This window comes from Nothoprocta perdicaria, unplaced genomic scaffold (assembly GCF_003342845.1).
Source record: "Nothoprocta perdicaria isolate Ctin4 unplaced genomic scaffold, notPer1 scaffold_2, whole genome shotgun sequence".
Lineage (NCBI taxonomy): Eukaryota > Metazoa > Chordata > Aves > Tinamiformes > Tinamidae > Nothoprocta > Nothoprocta perdicaria.
In genome coordinates this window covers 5187949-5210758 of record NW_020455204.1, presented here as the reverse complement: position 1 = coordinate 5210758, position 22810 = coordinate 5187949, and the positions used below count along the sequence as shown (strand labels likewise).

The following is a 22810-nucleotide window of genomic DNA, read 5'->3' as shown; positions in this document are numbered from 1 at the left end:
TTCTCACAGTTACAGAAAAAAAAAATCTCATATTAAATGATTCTGAAAGGCATCTGTGAAGAAATGACTTAAAATTTTCCGGGCACAGAAAATCTRAAGTTTAAGGAATTTGTCCATTAAAAAGAAAAATCCGCTTTGAATTCAGTGTTTATTGCACTGTGTTATGTTAACTGCATTAAGTTTATAATGAGCCTGGCTTTTCACCTAGGTGGAATTGAAAGCGACAAAGAAAGCATGGGAAGTTCAGCATATGAAGATGTTAAAGGAAAAGGAACAAAAAATGCTTTGGGAGGATGAAGAGGAACTTCTCACCTACACTCGAGAGGATGCATATAACAAAGTATGCATACAACAAAGTCCTGATTATTTTTGCATTTCCTCTAAGTTCTTTTGAAAATATCTATTCCATCAGGGTTTAATCACATCATTTGAACTGTATTCTCTTTTTGTTTTGTAGGAATATGTCTACGAAGGTCCAGATGGACAAACGGAAATAATGCCAGTACGTAAAAAAAATTTCAGACGCTCAAAATGGACTATTTCTGTTTTGAGAACTAAAGATCAATGGTTAGCTAATCCATTGCACTAACTACAAATTATACTCTGTGTAGCTTTGGACTCCCCCCACTCCACCTCAAGATGACAATGATATCTATATTGATTCTGTTATGTGTCTGATGTATGATACAACTCCAATTCCGGAATCAAAGTTGCCACCAGTTTATGTCCGGAAGGAACGTAAACGACACAAAACAGACCCATCTGGTAAGTATTTGTTTAACACTGTTATGATGTCGATTGGTATAAATCCAGAAATGATGCTTTTTTGCTTGTGACTGTATGCATATTCCTGAAAAATCAAATGAGCAGATTTGAAGAAATAAAAATTCTTGTCTCATGATGGTCTTAAAGCAGTATAATTACTGCTTAAGTAAGGACAGTTTGACAAAACAGATGTTCTGCTGTGTGAGTTAGGACAAGTTTGGTATTGCTTTACTTAATGGCCCTGGCCATTTTATGTTTCATTGCAGACTGCAATATACTCTCTATATTTTAAGATAATTTAAAGAGAAGCAATTTGCTGTTACAAGGAAAAAAAAGTCAAAGGTAGTAACCATTCACAAAAGATGTCTCTTTTTATTATTGTAGCTGCAGGTAGGAAGAAGAAGCAACGTCATGGAGAGACAGTTATTCCTCCTCGTTCGCTCTTTGACCGAGCAACCCCAGGAATGTTGAAAATGCGACGCGAAGGCAAAGAGCAGAAGAAGAACATCTTGTTGAAACAACAGACACAGTTTGCAAAGCCTTTGCCGACTCTTGTCAAACCAGCTGCTGAGGCTGGACAGGATAATCCCGAGTGGTTGATCAGTGAAGACTGGGCACTTCTGCAGGTTAGATGATGCCCACACTATCTGTTATTATGTGTTGTGTCTTAGTTTGTAATTTCAGAAAAGACTCTTTGTGTACATCATCTCTTCAAGGTCATTTCTAATTCCTGATGGTTAGTTTGGCATTTTGCTAACATAATTTGAAGCAGATTGTGTTTCACCTTTAACACTGCATTGTAATTATGGTGTACAGATGCATGCAGATAAGGTTGGGTTTGGAAGATTGGAATGACTTGTCATCTGAAGTTTTTGTTCCTTTATCTCTTCTAGGCAGTGAAGCAGCTACTGGAGCTTCCTTTAAATCTCGCTGTTGTATCACCAGCACACACRCCCAATTGGGACCTTGTTAGTGATGTTGTTAACTCATGCAGCAGAGTCTATCGCTCACCAAAACAATGCCGAAACAGATACGAAAATGTGATTATTCCAAGGGAAGAAGGAAAGGTGAGTTTACGTAGAAAACATGCGTCATTTTTACGTTAAGTTTGTAGAGTTTTTCCTTATCTTTTTAAGCACTTGTTTTTTTTTTTTTAGTTAAATGTTTCAACAGTGTAAATAATTAACTTTTTAAAAATTTATAAAATTATCCTCATCAGGATTTCCACTTATTTTATGTGATTTCTTTGAAAAGAAAAAGCAGCTGAACAAARTCTTCCACAAAAGATCATCTAACTTTCCTTCTTATTTTACAGCTAATGTACGAAGCTAATCCTAAAAAGAAGACAAAAAGTATTTATAAGGTGTGCATTGGTATTCTTTCAAAATCAAATCTAGACACTGTGATATTTAGCAACAATGGAGGTGGGCAGATAATTCATGAGATCCATGTTGAGTGTTACTTGAGTTCTCAAACATCAATTAAAATTCCAAATTTATTTTTTTCTTTCTTTGTTGATACAGTGGATTGACACCAGACTTCAGCTTTTGGATTTGATAGATAAATTTTAAATCATGCAAGATTTTTTTGTTTTCACATAAACTGTAGTGGGTATTTTTCCATCTAACAACCACCATCTAACTTATGCTGAATATTATGATGATACTTAAGCTCTGTAAGATTGCATTACATACTAGGGTCTAAGTGGATTACAGATACTAGTGAATTTAATGCTTGAAGCACCTCTTTGTAAATGGGGATGATAATATGCTACAGAAACAAAAACAAATTCCARGAATATAAGCAACTTCTTCCAAACTATACAGCTATTTAGTGACAGAACTAGGTGTAGAGTCTAGAACTTCTGACCATAGTCCCAGCTCTGACTAATAAGCAGGTTTGTCCCTGACAGGCAGTTGCTGCTTAGGAGAAGCCAAGTAGTAGCAGGGCATGGTGTGCTGAACATTAACACAGCTTGTTAGGAGAGCAGTGCAGTGATGGTTTCATTGCACTATGTGTGCGCTACGCATAACTAGAAACTAATGGGCTCTTGGTTTGGGTATTGATTTAAACTTGCAAAATCTAAACTAAAGCAAAGATTCTTTTTCAAGATTCTTTTAGAGTTTGCCATTTGTATGTCCCCAAGTGCTGATGCCAGTGTGACCGTGAGAACTGCTCCTTATTTTGCTCTTTCTTTATAATTTCCCATAGAGTTTTGTCTAACAGTAGGTTATCAGTGACACGAGGCAGAAACCAGTCTGTTATAGATATGTTGGAGAACCTTTTTAAATAATCTACAAGCGCACCATGTGTTTATACATAGACAAAATGCAATGTAGGAGTGTTCTCAATTAAAAGTTGGTTTGTTTTCATTTTTAGACTAAAAACAGTCGCCCCCTTCGCACCAATCAGATATATGCTCAAGATGAGGGTGCCACCCACACGCAACTTTATACTAATCATTTTGAGATGATGAAAATGATTGCAGGGAAAAGAAGTCCACCTATCAAACCTCTGTAAGTTTAACCAGGATCATTCAAGCTCCCTGTCTCCACAGACCTGCAAGACRCTGTGTACAGAGTTGCTCTCACAACCAGGAGTTATTTCACATTCTGTTTCATACTGCTGTTTCTTTCTCTGCTCTTGAACTCTTTCCTTATGCCCTGACTTTGTGTCATTGGAACACCAGTGTATTTCTTGAGTTAGCTTTTACTCATGGCATTAATTTCTTTTCTGTGATTAAGAGCAAAAAGGCATTCATTTGTGTGTTTCTTTTTTTTTTTAATCTACTTTGAGTCTACATTCCATTCGCGTGAATTGCAAACATTCTGATGTTGATAACATTTAATAGCATATTGTGTTCTATGCGTATTTCTGTTGTAATTTTTACTRTATTCATTTAATATTTATTGTAAGTCTCCCTTAAAATATTTATTTGTGTGCAGGCTGTAGTACTGATGGGAATACCATGAAAACCTCACCAGAACTGCAATGTAATCTACTAAAATATGTGAAATCAAATGCTGTTTTTAAGGTTTTTCTGTCTCTAGTAACACAGTTTTGCTCCATTTCAGACTTGGCATGAATCCTTTCCAGAAGAATCCAAAGCATGCATCTGTGCTTGCAGAAAGGTGGGCGCTCTATCTTAAAGGAGTTACAGATGAAATAAAAAGTGGGATTTTTTAACTTTCWGTTTTTATTTCTAAAATACTGCGTGTTTTCTTATCACTCTTTTTAGTGGAATCAACTATGATAAACCTCTTCCTCCAATTCAAGTTGCATCCCTCCGAGCTGAACGTATTGCAAAAGAGAAAAAGGTACAGTCAGCTGTGGGTAGGACTGCAGTAATKAAACACCTAGGCAAGAGGTAGAGGAAGTGTGAGAAGAGCTGATGTCTGGGGGAAGCTGGTGCAGCAGGGGTCACAGGCAGCTGCAAGTTGTACATCTAGGTTTGAATATCCAGTGTTGAAGCAGGACCTTTCCCAGGGCCCGTGTGCCGGTTTCTGATTTACCAGCACCTCTTGGGAAAATCTGCATTAAAAAAGAARAAAAAATCCATCCTTGTTTAATTCTTGCCTGTTTTATACTCTCCTTGCTTTTGTTATTGAGGAGTTATTCCTTGCTTCTTGATGGCAAATTTGCTTGTGTTACATTCCAAGCTATATAAACATGAGCGCGTAGCTTGTAGTTCAAAATGAGTTTCAAGTTAGACCTTGTACCTTGGAGTTAGAAAGTTACAGCGAAGTTGGATTTGGATGCTCTATCCATACGTACATATTAAAAAAAAAAGAAACAAAATGCGCTTAGAACGAAAGCTAAAAAAAAAAAAAAAAAAAAAAAAAAATCCCAATTGTTCCGGTGCTTTGAAGACTGTGGAGCTCACACTTTGATTTCCTAGGCCTTGGCTGAGCAGCAGAGGGCCCAGCAGCAGACGGGCCCCCAGGCGCAGCAGCAGCAAGGCGGCCAGCAGCAAGCCCAGCAGCCGGCAGTGCAGCAAGCGCAGCCGCAGCCCCAGGCCCAGGCCCAGGTAGTTCAGCAGCAGCAGGCAGTGGTACAGACTGCGGTAACTACTGTGGCCAACACAGCAGTATTGGTAAGAAAGGGAAGGCTTGGCGCCTCTCCTAGAGTAATTTCAGTTCTTTTTGCATCGTATTTGCATGGGAGTTTAGGTTGGTATTATGAGAGAAATGCAGTTTTTCTATTTCGAATATGCTAAGTATCTCTTTTTGCTCTGTTCRTATTCTGATTGCAGTAGGTCTTACATTCAGGGTGAAAAGAAGCTATATCATTAGCAAAGATTTTGTATCCCATTAAATTTAGACATTAATTAAAGCCTGAGCAAATACATTTGCACAGTGAATGAAAAATGTTTATCCAGAGAACTTGGAGAATAGAGAGACTATTGGGTATGGTCTTAGTGGCTAACCGCATAAAATAGTTTTGCTAAGAGATTTTGCTGAAGTAGCTAAAAACAGAGATTCAAACAAACCAAAAATCTGAAGTTTGTATTTTTATAACCTACCCTATTTGCCTGCCAACCTSTACAGGCAGTGGTGATCTTAATTTGCTTGTCGAAGGTCTAAAGTATAGCAACTTCTAAAGAGAGAAAGGGCTACACAAGTATCACTGTGTATCCGCTGCTCAGTGATGTTTGTGTGTGGGCTGTTACCTGCATGTACCCGAGTAATATATTACTCCCATATTTTTTTATCGAGGATGTCAAAATAATATCAATAATGATATTCACTTTACCCGGCATTCAGCTGCTCTCCAAATGATTGTGTAGCAGAACCCTAACATATATAAAAATTGTATTGAGTAAAAACAGTGAAAAATAGTAGACGTATCAATGCATCTTGTTGCATTTTTCTTAAATTCATTGTGTTAAAAAGCAGAGCAGCGTGAGAGCTGTGTTCAGTTWTTTTTTACTGTGTTCTAAATGGCTACCTCAATTGTCTTCTAAACAGGCGGGCACAATCAAAACAGCAGTTACTGGGACAAGTATTCAGACTGGTAAGAAGACTTTATAATTGGGCATTGGAGATGAGATTTTTTTTTTTTAATCACATATTTAATCTTTGTTGCTTTCTTTCTTCCAGCTACAGTAAGTGGAAATGTCATAGTGAATACAGTTGCTGGAGTTCCTGCTGCTACCTTTCAGCCCATCAATAAACGTCTGGCCTCACCTGTTATTCCTGGAACTCTGACTGTGAGTAGACTGCTAGTTGTGTCCCTGCTCTACTTATGGTTGCAAGTTTTATCAGTTTTATCTGTTTATAATGTTTGCTGCATTAGCCTTCATGTTATCAGAAACTCCGTGCCTTGCCAACTTTGTGTGCTTCATGTGATTCTGTATGCTGCCCATGTGCCCTGCCAAAAAAAACAGAATGCACTGGGACAGCTTATCAGAACATAGTACCTGATAGTACTGTTAACAGTGGTTCATAAATGAATGCTGTCATAGGAAATGGATCACGCCATTTCCAGCCTATAATTGTTCTGTGCTTGAAGTATGATCTTTATTTTAAGAGTATAGCACTATAGAAGATAAAAATATGAAACGTAATAAAATCAAATTTCTGTAGAATGATTAAGGTCTTGGTGATCAACCTGTTTGAAAAAGGTTTAATGAAAAGCTGATAATGAGACATATCTGACGAGAAACATTAGAAAGATTTGGGCCTGCTTTGCTTTATTTCTGATACTTGTTTCTAAAACTATATGGTCTGTTTCTACGAGGTTCTTTGGTTTTATGTGAGGCGTGAAAATTGTGAGCAGTAACGTTTTTGTTCCTGTTCAGACTTCAGGAGGCACCGCGACTGCGCAAGTGGTGCACACGCAGCAGCGAGCTGCAGCGGCGCCCGCTGCTTCCACGGAGCTGGTGACCATCGCCTCTACCCAGGGAGTTCGTGCAGTGACCTCAGTGACAGCATCCGCAGTCGTAACTACAAACCTAACACCAGTGCAGACCCAGACAAGATCTTTGGTGACTCAGGTTACACCAGGTAGTAAACACATGATTTAGGGTTTGGTTTTGGTTTTAGTCATTCTGTTTTGTTTTTCCTGAGGGTGCATAAAGAGCCTTAGAATTTTCTAGTGTACTTGGCCATCRCTTGACCACCCACAGTATTGAAAGTCTGTATTTGTTGGCAGAACTGTTAAATAACGCCACAGTTTTTAACTTACTGTTAACTGTTTTAATTGTTCCTGTTCAGACTACATTTTTCTCCAGTGAGTATTTCTGGATAAAGTGTTGCTGTAGAGCAATGCTTGGTCTCTAGACATTACAATTAAAAAAGAAAGCATAGTAATAAGCTAGCAGTATAGTGTGGGAATTGACTGCCTCAACTGAAAACCATTATGAAGAAAGGAATATATAATTTATTATTTATTCTGCTTTTTTACCATATTTCTAATAATGTGTTCTTATTTGTAGTTAGACCACAAACTGTGCTAAAGCAGAAAAATACACATCCAAAAATACACATTCAATCTTTTCAATTGAAAACAGTGAATTATATTGAATGTTCAAAATCTTCTTCCAAACCTCTTTTTCTCTTCCTCTGCATTCACAGCTACGCCAACAGTCCAGCTCTCTGGCAAAACCATCACCCCCGCGCACTTCCAGCTCCTCAGGCAGCAGCAGCAGCAGGCGGCGGCTCAGGTGCAAGTGCCGCAGATTCAGGCACAGGCACAAGCCCAGTCTCCAGCCCAAATAAAAACTGTAGGGAAGTTGTCACAGGTGAGGAAGGATTCCTGAAGTGTCAGTACATGTACAGACATGTTATTGTCATCTGTTACAGCAAGTCTCATTAATGATGCTTATTGTAACCTGTTTTCTGGACTAGAACAAAATGCTGTTCATTCTTAAATTTGATGCTTCCAAAACTTCATGAACTCAGGGAGTCCAGTACTACTTTTCAATAAATAGTATCACTATTTCACAGTAAGTCAGGATGTAAAGCTCTGCAATCCACTGTATAAAGAAGCTACATTCATAGCTCTTTGTTCCTAATCAAAGTCTGACATAGAATGCTTCTTAGAAATGATGGAAACGTTTTATTTTTGCAGGAGCAGCTGATCAAGTTGCAGAAGCAGAAATTGCAGCTTCCTCAGCAGCAGGCAGCACAGCAGACACAGCAAGGGGCACAACAACAAACAGCACAAGTACAAGTGCAACAGCAACAGCAAACTCAACAGCTCACTGCTGTTACAGCCCCTCGGCCTGGTGCAGTTCTCACAGGCACTACTGTGACAAACCTGCAAGTTGCTCGTCTTGTAAGTTGTCTTAAACAATTCTCTTTGCTTATTTAAATGAACTTGGATGCTCGTCATTTGTGTGCACATATAAYGACGTGTTATATGCAGCAAATATTATTTTGCCAGTACAATAATCTTCATTCCTTATTGCTTAGACTCGTGTTCCTGCTTCCCAGCTTCAAGCGCAAGGACAGATCCAGGCCCAAACTCCACAAGCAGCACAGGTTGCTTTGGCAAAGCCTCCAGTGGTGTCTGTTCCAGCTGCTGTTGTGTCTTCTGCGGGAGTCACCACACTCCCTGTTACTGTTGCAGGCATTAGTGTTGCTATTGGACAGCCACAGAAGGCTGCAGGTAGGTGAAGAGACTTGCTAAAATGTAGTATACTTTAAAATGCCATTTCTTTAAAGCTAGAGTCTTTGTAAGAGCTTGAACTCCAGTTTATTTCAAAAATGAAATAAGAGAGTTGCACTCATTTATTATGTAGGTTAGTATAAATCTTTAGCTGGGTAGTTATTTTAAATTTTACGTTAAAATCTGTGCATGAGAGTAGATACAGTTTACATCACTTCCTTTAATTTCAAAATTAAGATGTGAAAACTTACGTTTATTTCAGAACCATCCTGTATGAACAACTGTTTTCCTGTTAGGACACCAGCTTAGCTTACTTCTACCCATAGATGAAAGAATGTTTTTCCTCCACTCGCAAAATTATATGTCTTATTACTATTAAAATCAGTAAGTTATTAGTGCTAAGAGCTATGCAGATGTGTAAGTCAGTAAAAAACACAATCTGTGCTTGCAAGCCATGGTTATTGAGAACTAGTAGTAAAACGAAGAATTGAAAAATGAACATTTGCAATTGTTTTTGTAATTTTCAGGAGGTCAGACGGTAGTTGCACAGCCACTGCATGTCCAGCAACTTCTAAAACTTAAGCACCATCAAGCAGCACAGCAACAGAAAGCTATCCAGCCTCAGGTTGCACAGGGACAAGCTACTGTGCAGCAAAAGGTATTGACTGTCTGCTCTTTCTATGAGCTTTGTGGTGCTTCTCTAGCAGTAAAGCTTCAGTTATAAATGATGACTCTGCTATAATGACAGTTAATATATTTGTGGGCATATCTGAAGATATTAGGTTTTGGTGGAGAGAACAGTTTTTCATATGCGTTGTCAGATGCTTAATATTTTATTTGATGAAATTACTGTTTGATTTTTTTTTTTTTTTTGTGCCACAAACTGTTCTGCTTGATTAGGAATCTCTGTATTCTTTTCCAATATAGCCAAGTGTTTTCGCCTTTTGTGACATACACCGTGCAAAATGTACTTTTTCCCAAAATGTCATCCAGTCATGAACTTTGTTATCAGCCATCAGTGTGGTTTTGCTGTAGGTTATAGTCTTTTCAGAGGTGTATTCCTGCATGAAGTGTGTGTGTACCTTTCCAGACAGTGCTTTAAATGGCTCAAGCTGCTTGTATAAATGCATGAAAGCTTTATTCCACTATTCTTTTTTCTACTCTTAAACTTGAGAGGATTTTGTTTCAGTAGCTAAATGTAATTAATTTAAATGGTTACATACTCACTCTTTAAAAAATATATAAATTTTTTAGGCACCAGTGCTTTTTCTTTCCTCTTCTATAGATAAATGCTCAACAAGTTACAGTCCAAGCCCAACAGCAGACATCACAACAACAGAAAGTAACTTATACTACGCAGCCAGCCATTAAAACACAGTTCTTGACAACTCCCATTTCCCAGACCCAGAAACCAGGTGGAACCCAACAAGTGCAGGCTCAGATTCAGGTACAGGTAACACCTTTAACCTTTATTGTGTTTGGAGGATGGTAAAGACAACAGGTATCTTAGCATTTTAGTCTCTGCTCTTACTAATTCTACTTATATGTTTATATAAATTGACTTTATTATAAAATTAATTGATGCTGAATTTGCAGCCTTTGCAGCGGTCAGAAGAAGCATCTGAACTATAAGTTCTCCTTTTGTCTTTGAAAGAAGTAAATTGTGTCACCTTTTTTTTTTTTTTTTTTTTATTAAGTACTTGATTCCAGCTGTGTTTTACTAGGGAACATTCAGCCAGAGTTCTTCCCATCTTCTGTTCTTGCCTCCTGACCCAACCTCTGGCTGGCAGACCAGCTGACAGCTATCTTCTTTTCTGCACAACTGAGTCAGACTAACCAAGGGACTAGTAAGGGAATTGGAAATTGCAAACATTACCTTAAATATATTTTGAAAGAATAATGTAGGATATTAGAATTTCTGTACTTCCCTTAATTTTATATAGTCAGTGAAAGAAATGCAAGTACATCGCAGCAAAGACAGCAGTTCAGTTAAGACTGAAGATGTGGCTCTTTCTTCCCATTCTACTTAAATTCCTCAGTTACCTGATCTAAAAGTTTGCTTGCTTACTTGCTTGCTTTTACCCAACTATGGCATTCTCAAAAAAGACAGCCTGCAGCTTCAGTTTGAGGATATGGTGTGTCATTGCAATTAGCCACTTTTAATTTTGACTACATCTTACTTTATTTCATGTCACTAAAGGTTGCAAAACTTCCACAAGTGGTCCAGCAACAGGCTACTGTTGCCAACATTCAGCAGATGGTTTCGGTTTCCCAACAGGTAGGTCTTGGGTATTCTGGCTCTTAGCTTTGATTTATAAGGCTGTACGCTAGAAAATCTGTCTGGAAGATGTTTTTCACTGAAACGGTGTATCTCACATTCTCAGCATCCTTCCCAGTCTTTCTGTCAGTGAAGGGAATAAACATCCATACAAATAAGGTGCTTTTCTGTAGTGCAGAAATTCTGAGCTCTCTGTTTAATGCCAAACTATCCTTTTGTAATTGCCTCGTATCCTACTGTCTAGGTTCAAGCTCAACCCCAAACCGTGACCCTTTCTCAGACAACAGCAGGTCAGCAGCAGGTTCAAGTGATTCCTGCAACAACTGCTACTGCTCAGGTTGTCCAGCAGAAGCTGATTCAACAGCAAGTCGTGACAACAGCATCTCCCCAGATTCAGGCTCCAGGTGTACAGAATCCTGCACAGACACCAGCAACGTCTGAGGCCCAAACTCAGCAAGCAAAAGTACAAATGAGGACACCTACTGTCAGATTAAAGGCACCCACTAAACCAAGTTGAACTMATGATTAAAAGGCAATAAGCAGGGAAGTACAGCATTTCGTGTTTGCTAAGCCATGGCAAAGTGAGAAGCTTCTCCAAACATCCACATGAAGACAAATCACCTTTATTATTTTTTTTTATCAGAAGGATTTTGCTGGTGAACATTTAAACATGGAAACTCTCACAAAACCTCAGCATGGTAGCAACTGTGTAACACTCAAAATCCATACAAGATACATTCTGCCAGTGTTCTCTGTGCTCGTTCAAATCAGATAAAGCAAACATTGCTTACACTTAAATTCTGCCCCGCTGCACAAARTTAGAATGGTGATATACCATAAATGTCAGTAAAATTCATCTAGCTTAAAATCCCCTAACCTGCCTGTGGAAATATGCAGCTCTTTGCTATAATTTGGGTGAATGTTCAATATCTGTGGTGAAGCCATTCAAAGAATCAAGCGTGGCTAAAAAAGCAAAGTATTTTCCATCTCTAAAAGCTGCATATTGTTCTTGCTTGAGGGTAAATACCTCTGGAGGAACTAATTTATATTTGAAGTGCTCCCTGAAAAGTTTAGCCAATAAATGTGAAAACCTGTAAGTATGTGTAATTAAAAGGAAAAAAAAAAGTTTCATTCTCCATTTTTGTAAGTCTTTTAAAATGTTTGTTAGTAGTTTTGTGTACAGTTTAATGAAGCACCCAACCTGTGTGTCATTCTCTCATATTTCACTTTAAGATAATGGATATTTTAGGCATGAACTGAGTAAATACTGTGTTGATAGTAGATGTGCATTACAGTGTAGCCCATTTTTTTGTAAAAGAATTGTTCAGTAGATACAGCTAAACAAATGGTCCGTAGCTGTTTCTCGTGGGACTTCCTTAAAGGAAAATCTCAGACAGATGAAGTTTAATCTCTCAGTTTCATTCTGCTCTTGCAACATGTTTAAATGTTCAGTACTTTCTACTCTGCTTTCAGCTTGGCGGGTGGGGGGCTGGGGGAAGGGGAAAATAGTGAAATTAAATCTAAGACTAATTCTTCAATTGTGTAAAGAATAAGATCTAACTTTTGTACTATTCTTTTACTAAAGCTAATGATGAATGTATCTTCAGGTGGGTATTTTGGATGTGAATAGAGCGTGGCCTCTTCCTCCAAATGAGTTTGCCTTATTGTTATGGAAAAAAAAAAAATCCAAGCAAGAAGCTGCATAGAACTGTGGAAATTTTCTTTACTTTTTTTGCATAAAGTTGCTGGAAAGCAAACTCTCTTTGCAAACAGCAGAGCGAGTGATCAAAAAGCTCTTGGTGGCTTGAATAGATTTGTTTTACTTTGGCCATAAAACTGCATGACATGTAAAATCAGACGAGTTTATAACATTCCTTTTCTGAAATGGTTTTAAAATTATTTTTTCATTCTGTGATCTTTTTACTATTTTAGGAGGGGAGCCTATTTACAAGCAAGGAAGGCRTATCTTTTGTCCTTACGTGCACCCCAAGGTATCCAGCAATGCAGGTGGCTTAAGCAAGAATTACTCAGTCAACTCCTCTGTTTTAAGTAGGATGGACGCCCCGTTCTGTTGAGATCACGAATGTAACACTGGGTCAGGCAGAGTTCCTGATTTTGTTTTTTTTTCTTTTTCTTTTTAATTTTATACCTCTTCTCCTACATCGTATTTTTCTCAGACCCTCAGGTCTGCAAATATGGGGGCATTGATGTTTTTTTTTTGACATTGTGTGTGAACAAACCTTCCCCTGACCCTGCTGAACCACTGTCTGTGCCATTACTTAAACTCCATTACTAGCAGGAAAGCTAATAATGTTGGCAAGGAGATAGTYGACAATGCAAAGCAAAATGCAATGGTAACCAGTAACTGACACTGTGTACAGTATGTTGTCGCGCATCCAAAAAGATTGCTTAGTTAGCCCCGGTTTTACTTTTACGTGTTTAGCTCTTATTATGTGCATGGGAGTCGTTGGGGGGGATGGTGGCGGCAGCAGGGAGCCGCTGCCCGCGTCATTGTGCTGGTCTCATTCGGTGTCTAAAGAGGCGCTTGTTTCTCGGTTAGGTCAGTTATTGAGGATAAAAACCACTTTGGTTTTTTTTCCTTTTTTTTTTTTTTTTTTTTTAAAATACCCCCAGCTCCCCTTCCACTGTGTCTCTCTCCCGGGCGTGTGTTAGCAACTCTACCTGTAAATAACTTATGGACATAAGCATTTGTACTTGATCCAGTAGGATTGTAAGGACTAGTGATGTAATAAAGTGTACATTTTTATAACAGCCCCGGCTCGGCGCCTCTCTGCTGCGGCAAGCCCCGCCCCTTCTCGGCGGCAAACCACACCCCTTCGGTACGCCCCGCCCCCTCGCGGCGGCAAGCCACACCCCTCGCGGCGGCAGGCGCCGCCCCCTCGCGGCGGCAGGCGCTTCCGGCGGCGCGGGCGGCATGGCGGAGGCGCGCGGCGCGGTGGCCGCCTGCGTGGCCGCGGTGCTGGGGAGCCGCGGCGGCGCCAACCGCGTCTTCGAGATCCTGGAGCTGCTGGCGGTGCGGGCCGGGCCGGGCCGGGGGGAGCGGGCCGGGCTGGGGGCGGTGCGRGGTCGGTGCCGGTGCCGCCGCCTCACGGCGCCGCTGTCCGCAGGCCGAGCAGCAGGAGGCCGTGGCGAGCGCCGTGCGCGGCTGCGGCCGCCTCTTCGGGGCGCTGCTGGAGCGCGGGGAGCTCTTCGTGGGCCGCCTGCCCGCCGAGGAGGCCGTCCTGGACGGTGAGTCCCGCCTTAGCCCGGCCCGGTTCGGTTGGGCCCGGCSCGGCCGTGCTGAGCGCGCTGCCTCCCGCAGGGCCCCGCAGCGCCGAGGACAAGTACAGGATGTGGATGCGGCACCGCTACCGCAGCTGCCTGGACAGCCTGGCCGAGCTGCTGGCGCACGAGGCCTTCCAGGTCAAGGTGGGTCCGCGGGCAGCAGCCCCCGCGACGGCCCTGGCTGCTGTGACGCTCCTCGAGCTCGGATCCCTCGGAATGGCAGGAAAGGGCACGGGCTCCCTGCGGGAAGGACCCTCTCATCCCTTCTCCTGGCTTGTAAGCGCCCTCCTTTGGGTCCAGCCACCAGCTCCTGTGCTTCACGTGTGTTTTCCTTCCAAAGGAACTAGCGCTCTGCACCCTCATGAAGTTTGTCGAGCTGGAGATAAGGCACCCRTTGGTTGAGCCCGAGTGGAGGGGGGGGTTCACTTTTCCTCGTGAGCTTCTGAAGGTAGGTGGCTGCAGAACGTGGAAGTCCCTGCTGTGATTTGCAGCTTGACACAGGAACCTGTAGTGCTCATGTGCTGCAGGGCCAAAACTTCCTAGGAGGAGGGTTTCATGGGGAAAGGAAATGTGCTGTTATGGAGGGAGCACCAAAACCCAGGGTTTGCTGGAGCGCCTTGCTTAGGTGATGATCTGCAAATGTGGGAGCAGCTGCCTTGCATGGGAACGAGCTGACTCCTGTGTATGGGAGGTCTCAGCTTTGGGCTTTCTCATGTTCTGTGGCTTTATTTGCTATTGGGATGTGAGGGGGCAGCCATGGCCCAGGGTGTTATTTCAAAATAACAYTGTCTTTGATAGGGGAGACTCATCTGAGAGATGGGAGGGGGGCTCATAAAGTGGCTTGTGGACATGTGCTCTGGAGCGAGCAGGACGCAGCACTTCTGGCTATATTTCAGAGGGACCTTCCCAGCTCGCTGTCTGCTCACGTCCTGCTGCAGACTGACTCTCTACTCTCCTTCACAAACCCTTTGCTAGGTAGTTGTCGACGGACTGATCCCCCTAAATGAGGATGCTTCGCTCCTGATCTCTCGCTTCCAAGAATACATGGAGTACGACGATGTTCGCTACTTTGTGATGAAGGCYGTCACCGAGAGCATCGGGCAAGTCATGCAGAGGACAAAAGAGGTAGCAAACTCTTACCCATGAGATGGATCTGAATAAACTTTTGCTTTGAAAGGTTTATCTTGGGGGTTGAGYGCAGGACTGGTGGTATATGGAAAGAGTTTGAAAGCAAGAGAAATGTGTGTGCTTATTTAAAGGTGTTCATCTTTCTTGTTCACAGTGTTTGGGTAGGATTGGATAGGATTGTCCTCAGTCCGTGATTGAGGTAGTTCAAGAAAGAATTATGGTTGTTTAATGCAGAACCTCATGATTTGGGCTGTAGCCTTTGTTTTAATCAAATCTTGGATTTGGATGGCACAGGCAGCCTTTAATTGTGTTCTCCCTCTGTTGCGTAAGAAAAGCCTGTGTGGTTTTGTTTGATTGTTTATACTGTAGTTGGACCCACCAGTTTTGTTAAACTGGAGTTAGTTCAGACCTACGTTGTGTTTGGCAAATGAGTAACATTCCAGAACGAGAGAACCAGAGAAGAAGCAGTATGTAGTTTTGCCATTGGTATTTTTCCTTTTCTTTCGTAATTAAATCTATTCACTGCTTGTGAAACAGAGCAGTATTAAACTCCAGCATGTTTTGCCATCTGATATGAAGCTTCTTGTTYGAATGTGCTTGTCTTTTTTCCCTAGAGGCCACTGCCAATATACCAGCAGAACGTATTTTCCCTCATTTCACCCATTAACATGCCGAACAAAGAGCGGGACTTGAGCAAGTTCATGGTGAAGCAAGGTTGGTGAGCTTCATGCCGTGAACTGKGGATGAAAGGGAAGAGCATGCTTAAGATTTGTGTTGTTAAAAGGCTCTTAGCCACGTATGTAATTGAGCCCCAGATAAAATTGTGTTTTTTTGGGGTTTATACCTYGCAGTCTTAGGTGTTTTATCTGTAACAACTAGTGTGAGGCGTTTCCTGTTTCAAGTAAAGCAAGGATCATATTTTTTTAAATATTCATTTCAAGTTCAGGATCTGTTTTGTCTTTCTTCTTAGAAAACCGGGAAGAGTGGAAAGTGTCAAAGTTGCAGGTAACTTCATTCGGTGCTTGGRAGTTAACTTAAAGTAAAACTTTATSGGTGCCARTGTACTTAATCCTTTTTTTGCAATGCTGTTTAAGGCGCACAAGCAGGCGTTTGAAAAGATGTGGCTCAGCTTTCTGAAGCACAAGGTGAGTGCTGGTTCTGTCACTAGTCTGTGCTGTGTTCTGGTGGCTTCCTCTTTGAGTCTGTGGCTGTCCTGCCATGGAGCCCCTTTTAAGGCCCTGCTGTGCTTTCAGTGTTACATAAGACGCTGTAATTTTAACTTAATGATCACTCGTCACTTGTAACCACTCTTCTAAGCTCTATTCCTGCACTATATTCTGCCACATTCTCTTTTTCTTCTCTGTTGCCTATTTCTCCCTGCATTGATTGTTTGACTTTTTCTTGTCCTTCACAGCTGCCCACTGGCCTTTACAAAAAAGTTCTTGTTATTCTGCATGACTCCATTCTGCCGTACATGAATGAACCTACTCTTATGATGGACTTCCTGACAATGGCCTATGGCATAGGTGGGTAAAACCAAGCTTTCCATCTTTTGTGGGATTCTGCAGCATAGTAGGTACGACTGGAAGGACTGATGGAGGCAACGCCACGGCCTCTTTGGGGAATGACTCAGGACAGAAACGCCCTTGCCAAAGAAATAGCTATAACTTTGACTGGAATTAAGCGAAGGAACTAGGGACTGTGCTTGTCCCTGGGAGAGAGGAATTTTCACCTGGGCTTATCGATGTTCTTTCACTTTGCATGTAAGGGAAGTCCTATTTCAAGCTTTAGAAAAGGTGGGATAATGAGGTGATTTATTTCAAATGTAGAGTTCAGCCTGCAGAGCTGCTCTCAGGGCTGCATCTGGACACAGATGCAGTTTCCTACAGAAGTATTCTTTCTGAGGAGGACTCCTACCCACCCAGTGTAGTTTTCTTGGGCATTGAAGCAGCATTTTTGTCTCTGTCCTTCAAGTCTATTCTTATGAACTACAACTTAATCTTTGTAAGTAACCTCTGAGCCTCTGGAAGCTTTCACATGATCTTGTCCCTTGCTAACCATCACATTGTCACTAATTTCAGGTACTCTGAGTATTATGTCTGCTCTGTGAAAGTTTTATAATAAAATAAAGTTGCAGCTGATGGTTCTCTTCTGTATTATCTGTTTTCTTTCTTGCAGGTGGAGCAATCAGTCTCCTAGCCTTAAATGGATTATTTATTCTGATTCATCAGCATAATCTGTAAGTAAACAAAACATTGTATTTCAAGRAATATGGGTTTTTGCTTTTATGTCTGTATACCTTGGAATTCCAACCCCTCTTCACAAGAGGCTCAGATGTTTGAATGCTGAAATTTTTGATAATATGACCATTTTTTCAGCTGAGCCTAAATACTCTCTGATCCAGACTGTTACTGTTTGGAACTTGAAAATCTATTTTCAAGGTGACCTGATCACCCAGAAAAGCTGTAGTCTTTGGCTTGCCTTACCTGGATCCTGTACCACTGCAGTCAGTGGATGTAGCATCACAGCCCCAAAACAGCTTAGCAGCACTGCAAGAGCAGGAAATTCACCTTGCAGCCTATTTTCGAGTGATGGCCGTGGAGAGGAGCAAAAGGAGGCTAAACAGCACAGCAGTGGTCTGGGGTCACATATAATGCATGCACAAGGACATTTAGACACAGTGTTGTCCCACTGTACATCACTGGTCTGTAACATTTTATCTTTCCTTTTTTTAATAGGGAATATCCAGACTTTTACAAGAAGCTGTACAGCCTTTTAGACCCTTCTATATATCACGTGAAGTATCGAGCCCGATTTTTCCATTTGGCTGATCTGTTTTTGTCTTCATCGTAAGTAGCAGTTTTATAATATATGTTAACGTATTTTTCTCCTGCTTTTCCGTTGGCCAGAGACTGAACAGTCTCTCCATGTCTGGATTTAATGCATTCAGTATGCCGACTGGATTGGATTTTTGTTTACTGAGAAAATTGAATCCAAGAGGATGATTGTAATGCTGTGTAATTTTGCAAGTGCTATTTTTGAAGATTTGCCACATACCCATCTAGTTTCAGAAAACAAAAATGCAGTACATAATTTGAATTTGATTTGCAAAATTTTGAATGTATTTTGATGTATATTCCATATTTGGCTGAAAGTGATACTTTTTTCCTCTGACTTTATGAATATGGAGAAAAATAACATTTGCATTTTTTTAAATAGACATGAGATCATAAAACTGTTGATATATTGGAACATAAAGTGTTTGACAGCCTGCCTTGATGCTGTCATTTTTTTTATATACAGGGAAGAAAGCCCTTRTACTCATAGTATACTTTGGAGTGAGAAATATACTGTGTATAATAACTGGGTGCTATTGTTAAGCCTTGCAGGTTTGGTGAGGTGCAGGGCTGAAAGGTGGGTGGCYGAAACTCATCATTTCTCATCCCAGCTCCTTCAAACACCGAAGGAARTGCCTATATCAAGTGATTATTGTTATAAGTTTGCATTTTTACTATGGAAATAAGAACTACTCTGCACATACACATTATACAGCTTTATGTTCCTGATAACAGCTGCGCCGCTTGGTTTAGTCCTGAAAGTACTACATAAATTTAACACCATGGTCCATGTATTAATTAAACCCACGAAGTGCATTAGAAGGATATAATTAAGGTTGCCTGCCCAAATGCTCATAAGTTTGTAAAATGACTGAATAAAGACTGCAGTGTGAGTGACCATTACAAGAGCTGTGCTTAGCTACAGCATCTGCTTGGAGGGGTGCCACACATCCGGGTTGAATCAGGGTGCTTTAGATTACTGATAAACTGAGTAGAAATTGATGCAAATTATGTTGCAGGCAACTGTTGCACAAGGCCATGTGTTACTGCCTGCAACCASATATTTTTGCTTACAGTTTCTTTATTCCATACTCCAAAAATAAAAAGGGCTCTGTTGATCTTCAATGTGATACGCTGTCAGGGTTGGTAGTGTTGCCTCCTCTCTTGCTTGGGCTTTTATACACTGGTGTCTTCTCTTTTCTTTCCAAAAGTCACTTGCCAGCCTACCTGGTGGCAGCGTTTATAAAGCGCCTCTCCCGGCTGGCCCTCACTGCCCCTCCCGAGGCTCTGCTCATGGTCATTCCCTTCATCTGCAATCTCTTCCGGAGGCACCCAGCTTGCAGAGTGTTAGTGCACAGGCCTGACGGGCCCGAAGGTAAGAGGGCAGTTTGGCTGGGGGCTTTTGGGTCCTGCCTTTGGATAGCATAAAGGGAAGGATGGATTTCCCTGGGGGAGGAGGAGAGATCCCAGTCCCAGCTTSTAAGGTTTAGAAGGATCTCTGTGTCCTTTGGCTCTGCAAGAAAGCCTGCAGGCTGCTCCTTCAAATTCTCCAGCCATGAAGATCTGTCTGTTTTTTCTGTCTGTGGGCCTCGCTGTAGGCTACATGGTCTCTAAGTAGGATGCCCTCTGTGTGACTCTCCAGGCTAAGGGTGCTTGGAGCCTGCACTGATTCAGACTACCTCAAGTGTTAAAAGGCTGAGACAACTGGACCATACACTGCACATGTCTTGTTGAGCTTAACACTCTGTTAAGCAAAGAAATGAGAAAATAAACCAAATGGAGAAATCTGAGACCTTCTCATTTGCCACCTGCAGTGTTTAAGCCCATTGGTTTAGCAGTTTCCTGAGTTGTTATTCATCTGTCCATGATTTAATCAATGTAGTGTTGAACACCGATAATGCTTGTTCAAAATTGTCCAAGTTGCTTTTGCRTTACAGTGTTCCAGTTCTTTGTGTCTTACTTCTCTGCTCTTTAAAAATAATGTRATTCTGCAATGCTTCAGTGACTCGGGCTTGCTGAGGTGTGTAGCTTGTTGTTGGATCATAAATGTCAGGGGCACTGTCTTACACAGCTCTTGCTGCAGTGCTGTTCGATGTCTCTGTTCCCTTTGGAGTTGTGCACAGCATGCAGGAGATACCACCTCTGCATCTTCCTCTCTCTAGATTTGTCAGAAGATCCATATATTATGGAGGAGAAGGAGCCGTCTGAAAGCAGGGCTTTGGAAAGCTCCCTCTGGGAGCTACAGGTATGTGGAAGAGCCTGTCTGAATTGACCTGGATGCGGAGGGGATTGTGTGTGTGCTTGAAGGATGCCTGGAATCTGGATTTGTTGGAGCTTTGTAATAGTGCAGAACAGTAAACTTGCCTCCTGTGCCAGAATGTGGTGCTCACTGAATAACTGACTAGTAGAGAAGGGGACAGCTATGGGGGCAGTTGAGTGGATATATGTTAATCCTTTACTCATTAGAGCATCTCRTATTTGTTTTATTTTTTTAGTCTCTACAAAACCACTATCATCCAGATGTGGCTCAAGCAGCTGCTGTCCTGAACCAGTCACTGTCAGAAATAGAGGACAACATATCGGGGCTCTTGGAGCTCTCTGCTTGTGAGGTAGTATTGTTGTGCTTGCATTAAAGAGTGGAATAAGAGGAAAAGGGACTGGCTCCTGGGATCTATAAACACCTTCAGCAGCTTCTGGGGAGGGAACTCAACTGATTTGTGATTACCCGGAGCCAGGGAAATGTCTATTAAATGCAGGAGGACAAGGCAGAAATGGTGACAGGAGTGGCTTATACAAAAAAGACCTGAAAGGCCTGATTTCTCTTATTAGAGGTTAAAGTGAGAGCTGGTATCAGTCAGGATAAAGAGCTTCTCCTAAATTTTGCTAATATCTTCTCTTTTTTTTTCTTTGTAGCTTTTTGATAGAGAAATAAAGAAAAAAAAAGCTGATGTGCCCCTGGAGTTTGAGCCCGTGAGAGGTTTGTTTGGGAAAAAGAATGATATCTTCGCAGAGCACTTCACATTAGATTGATATGACCCTTAATAAACACATCTGCACAACTGATTGACCTTGGGGACATGCACAAAACACATGTGCTCTACTGGGTATTTGTGTCTTCTGCAATACCTCTGAAGTTGTGAGAGCTGGACTGCTCGAGACGGGTGGTGCCTTCTTTAGTGACCGTCGCCAGCGTCCACAGGTTGCGGCTGCTGCTTGTTATTTGTTTTGGCTGCTTGTTTCTCACTCTTGGGTGTTGCTGCCTCATGCTTGGAACAGACTTTTCCACTGAGCGAAGTTTTCTGGAGATATTTATGGAATTGCAGGTGTCTTTTTCTCAAGCAACTAGAGCTGGCTGTGATCATTGACWGCATGAGCAGAGCATCCTGCTGCCCTCATATGGAACTGAGGGAAGATTTGGCCTCTGAGAGCTGTTCTTCTTGCCCAGCTGTGTTAGTTCTACACTAAGTCTGGCAACTGCTTGCCACAAGTGACTTCTATGTATAGCTGTAAACGCCTGGGGATATTWCATATATGCTCTTAAACTATCCTCTAATGTTTAAATTCCATGTATTAGTCTTAGGTTTGTAAAAAACATCTCACAGATTATGCTCACTAATTCCATATGTGACATTGCGTATGTTCCTTCATGTACAGTTGTGTCATATTCTCAAGTTGCCCAATGTGAAAATGAGGCTTAGAAATGAGCATAATCTAGGTGATACAGGGATCTGCCTGCTTAGCTGGAGTGCAGCGGGAGGTAGATCTAATCCTTGGGGTTTGTTTATTTATTTATTTTCTGCACAGTGGTAAGCAGCTTAATGTAGTTTTGCTTGCAGCTTGCAAGCRTTGTAAGAACTCTGGCAGGTGTCTACTCAAGCGCAGTCAAGTTTTAACTAGTGACCCCTGATGCCAGGTGGCCTTATCGATTCAGATTTTGCTTGTATTTTGAGATGTGATGCAGAAATACCTTCTGATGGTGTTTCCCAAGATACTAAACGTTCTGACTTCCTCTTACACTCCTTGTTAAGAATGCAGATAGATTGACTGAACGTTTGTTTCCTCACACCATTTTTAATAATATTCTTGTCTCGCCAGGCTTTTAACTCTGCTTACGGTATTTTGAAATCATAATTTGTAAAGGAAAGAAGTACAGTCAAGAATAAATCCRAAGGAAGCTAATTTTTGGCAGACAAGGTTGCTTAAAGTCAAGGAAAACCGCAGCTGTCACTAGGTGCTAGSTTTTCCTTGTGCAGTTTTCTTCATGCTATCCAGATGGTAAATACGTAAAGGATCATATATTTGCAGTGAAATGTTCTCATTTCCTAAACATGTCTCCGGAGAACAGAGCTGTACTCTTTGCTTTTTGTGATGGCTTTGAATTTGAGTGAGGGGAGTTCAGGTTCCTCTACGTGTGTTTTTTAAAATCCCATTCTGTTGTTCTGTTTTGTGAAAAAGCAGGTCTGTCTCCTCCCTGGCCAGCCGTGTTTCTGTATCCTTYGATATCTGGTAAGAAGGTGGAATGGTTGAGATGACAACTTCCAACTTGAGAGACCTCAGTTCAAGTTCACCCCAAGCCTTGTGTTTCAGATCTAAAATGCATTTCCCAGTATCATGTATGTTGTRTGATGTGTTTGCTAAACATTTTGAAATGCTCTGGTAATACTGAGGACCACCTAAGTACCTTAAAAAGATGTATATAGCGGTGTATTCTTTGAGAGTAGATGATTTACATTGGAAATATATTGAATACATTTCTCTGTATCTTTTTATTCTGCTCAGGTTGGCTCAGTTTCCTCAGTCAAGTTACTGGGGGGTAATGTCATCCAATACTGACACTCTGGACTGTTGTGACTCTTTTTATATTGCCTAAAAATAAACTATTTGTACATTTACCAGTGAAGTTCTC

The 22810-nt window shown here is 41.4% G+C and overlaps 2 protein-coding genes across 2 annotated transcripts in view; both read left to right on the top strand.

Moving 5' to 3' along the window:
* The window catches only part of EP400 (E1A binding protein p400), a 40025-nt gene extending 27919 nt beyond the window's left edge, over window positions 1-12106 (top strand). Inside the window, 19 exon segments of the mRNA XM_026037558.1 lie at window positions 209-340; window positions 458-502; window positions 612-765; window positions 1150-1391; window positions 1659-1832; window positions 3145-3281; window positions 3840-3896; window positions 4004-4082; window positions 4664-4858; window positions 5733-5778; window positions 5865-5974; window positions 6566-6770; window positions 7341-7507; window positions 7837-8043; window positions 8181-8376; window positions 8904-9034; window positions 9662-9823; window positions 10577-10654; window positions 10899-12106. Coding sequence (XP_025893343.1) covers window positions 209-340; window positions 458-502; window positions 612-765; window positions 1150-1391; window positions 1659-1832; window positions 3145-3281; window positions 3840-3896; window positions 4004-4082; window positions 4664-4858; window positions 5733-5778; window positions 5865-5974; window positions 6566-6770; window positions 7341-7507; window positions 7837-8043; window positions 8181-8376; window positions 8904-9034; window positions 9662-9823; window positions 10577-10654; window positions 10899-11171 — 2790 coding nt within the window. The 3' untranslated portion in view covers window positions 11172-12106.
* Window positions 12107-13589: 1483 nt separating this feature from the next.
* NOC4L (nucleolar complex associated 4 homolog) lies at window positions 13590-22052 on the top strand. Its single transcript, XM_026037470.1, has 15 exons — window positions 13590-13688; window positions 13783-13903; window positions 13977-14083; window positions 14280-14387; window positions 14915-15064; window positions 15682-15781; window positions 16038-16072; window positions 16162-16212; window positions 16482-16593; window positions 17246-17306; window positions 17806-17916; window positions 19116-19279; window positions 20067-20149; window positions 20400-20513; window positions 20818-22052. Exons 1-15 carry the CDS (start codon window positions 13590-13592, stop codon window positions 20932-20934), a joined length of 1533 nt encoding a protein of 510 aa, XP_025893255.1. The 3' UTR covers window positions 20935-22052.
* Window positions 22053-22810: the final 758 nt, after the last annotated feature.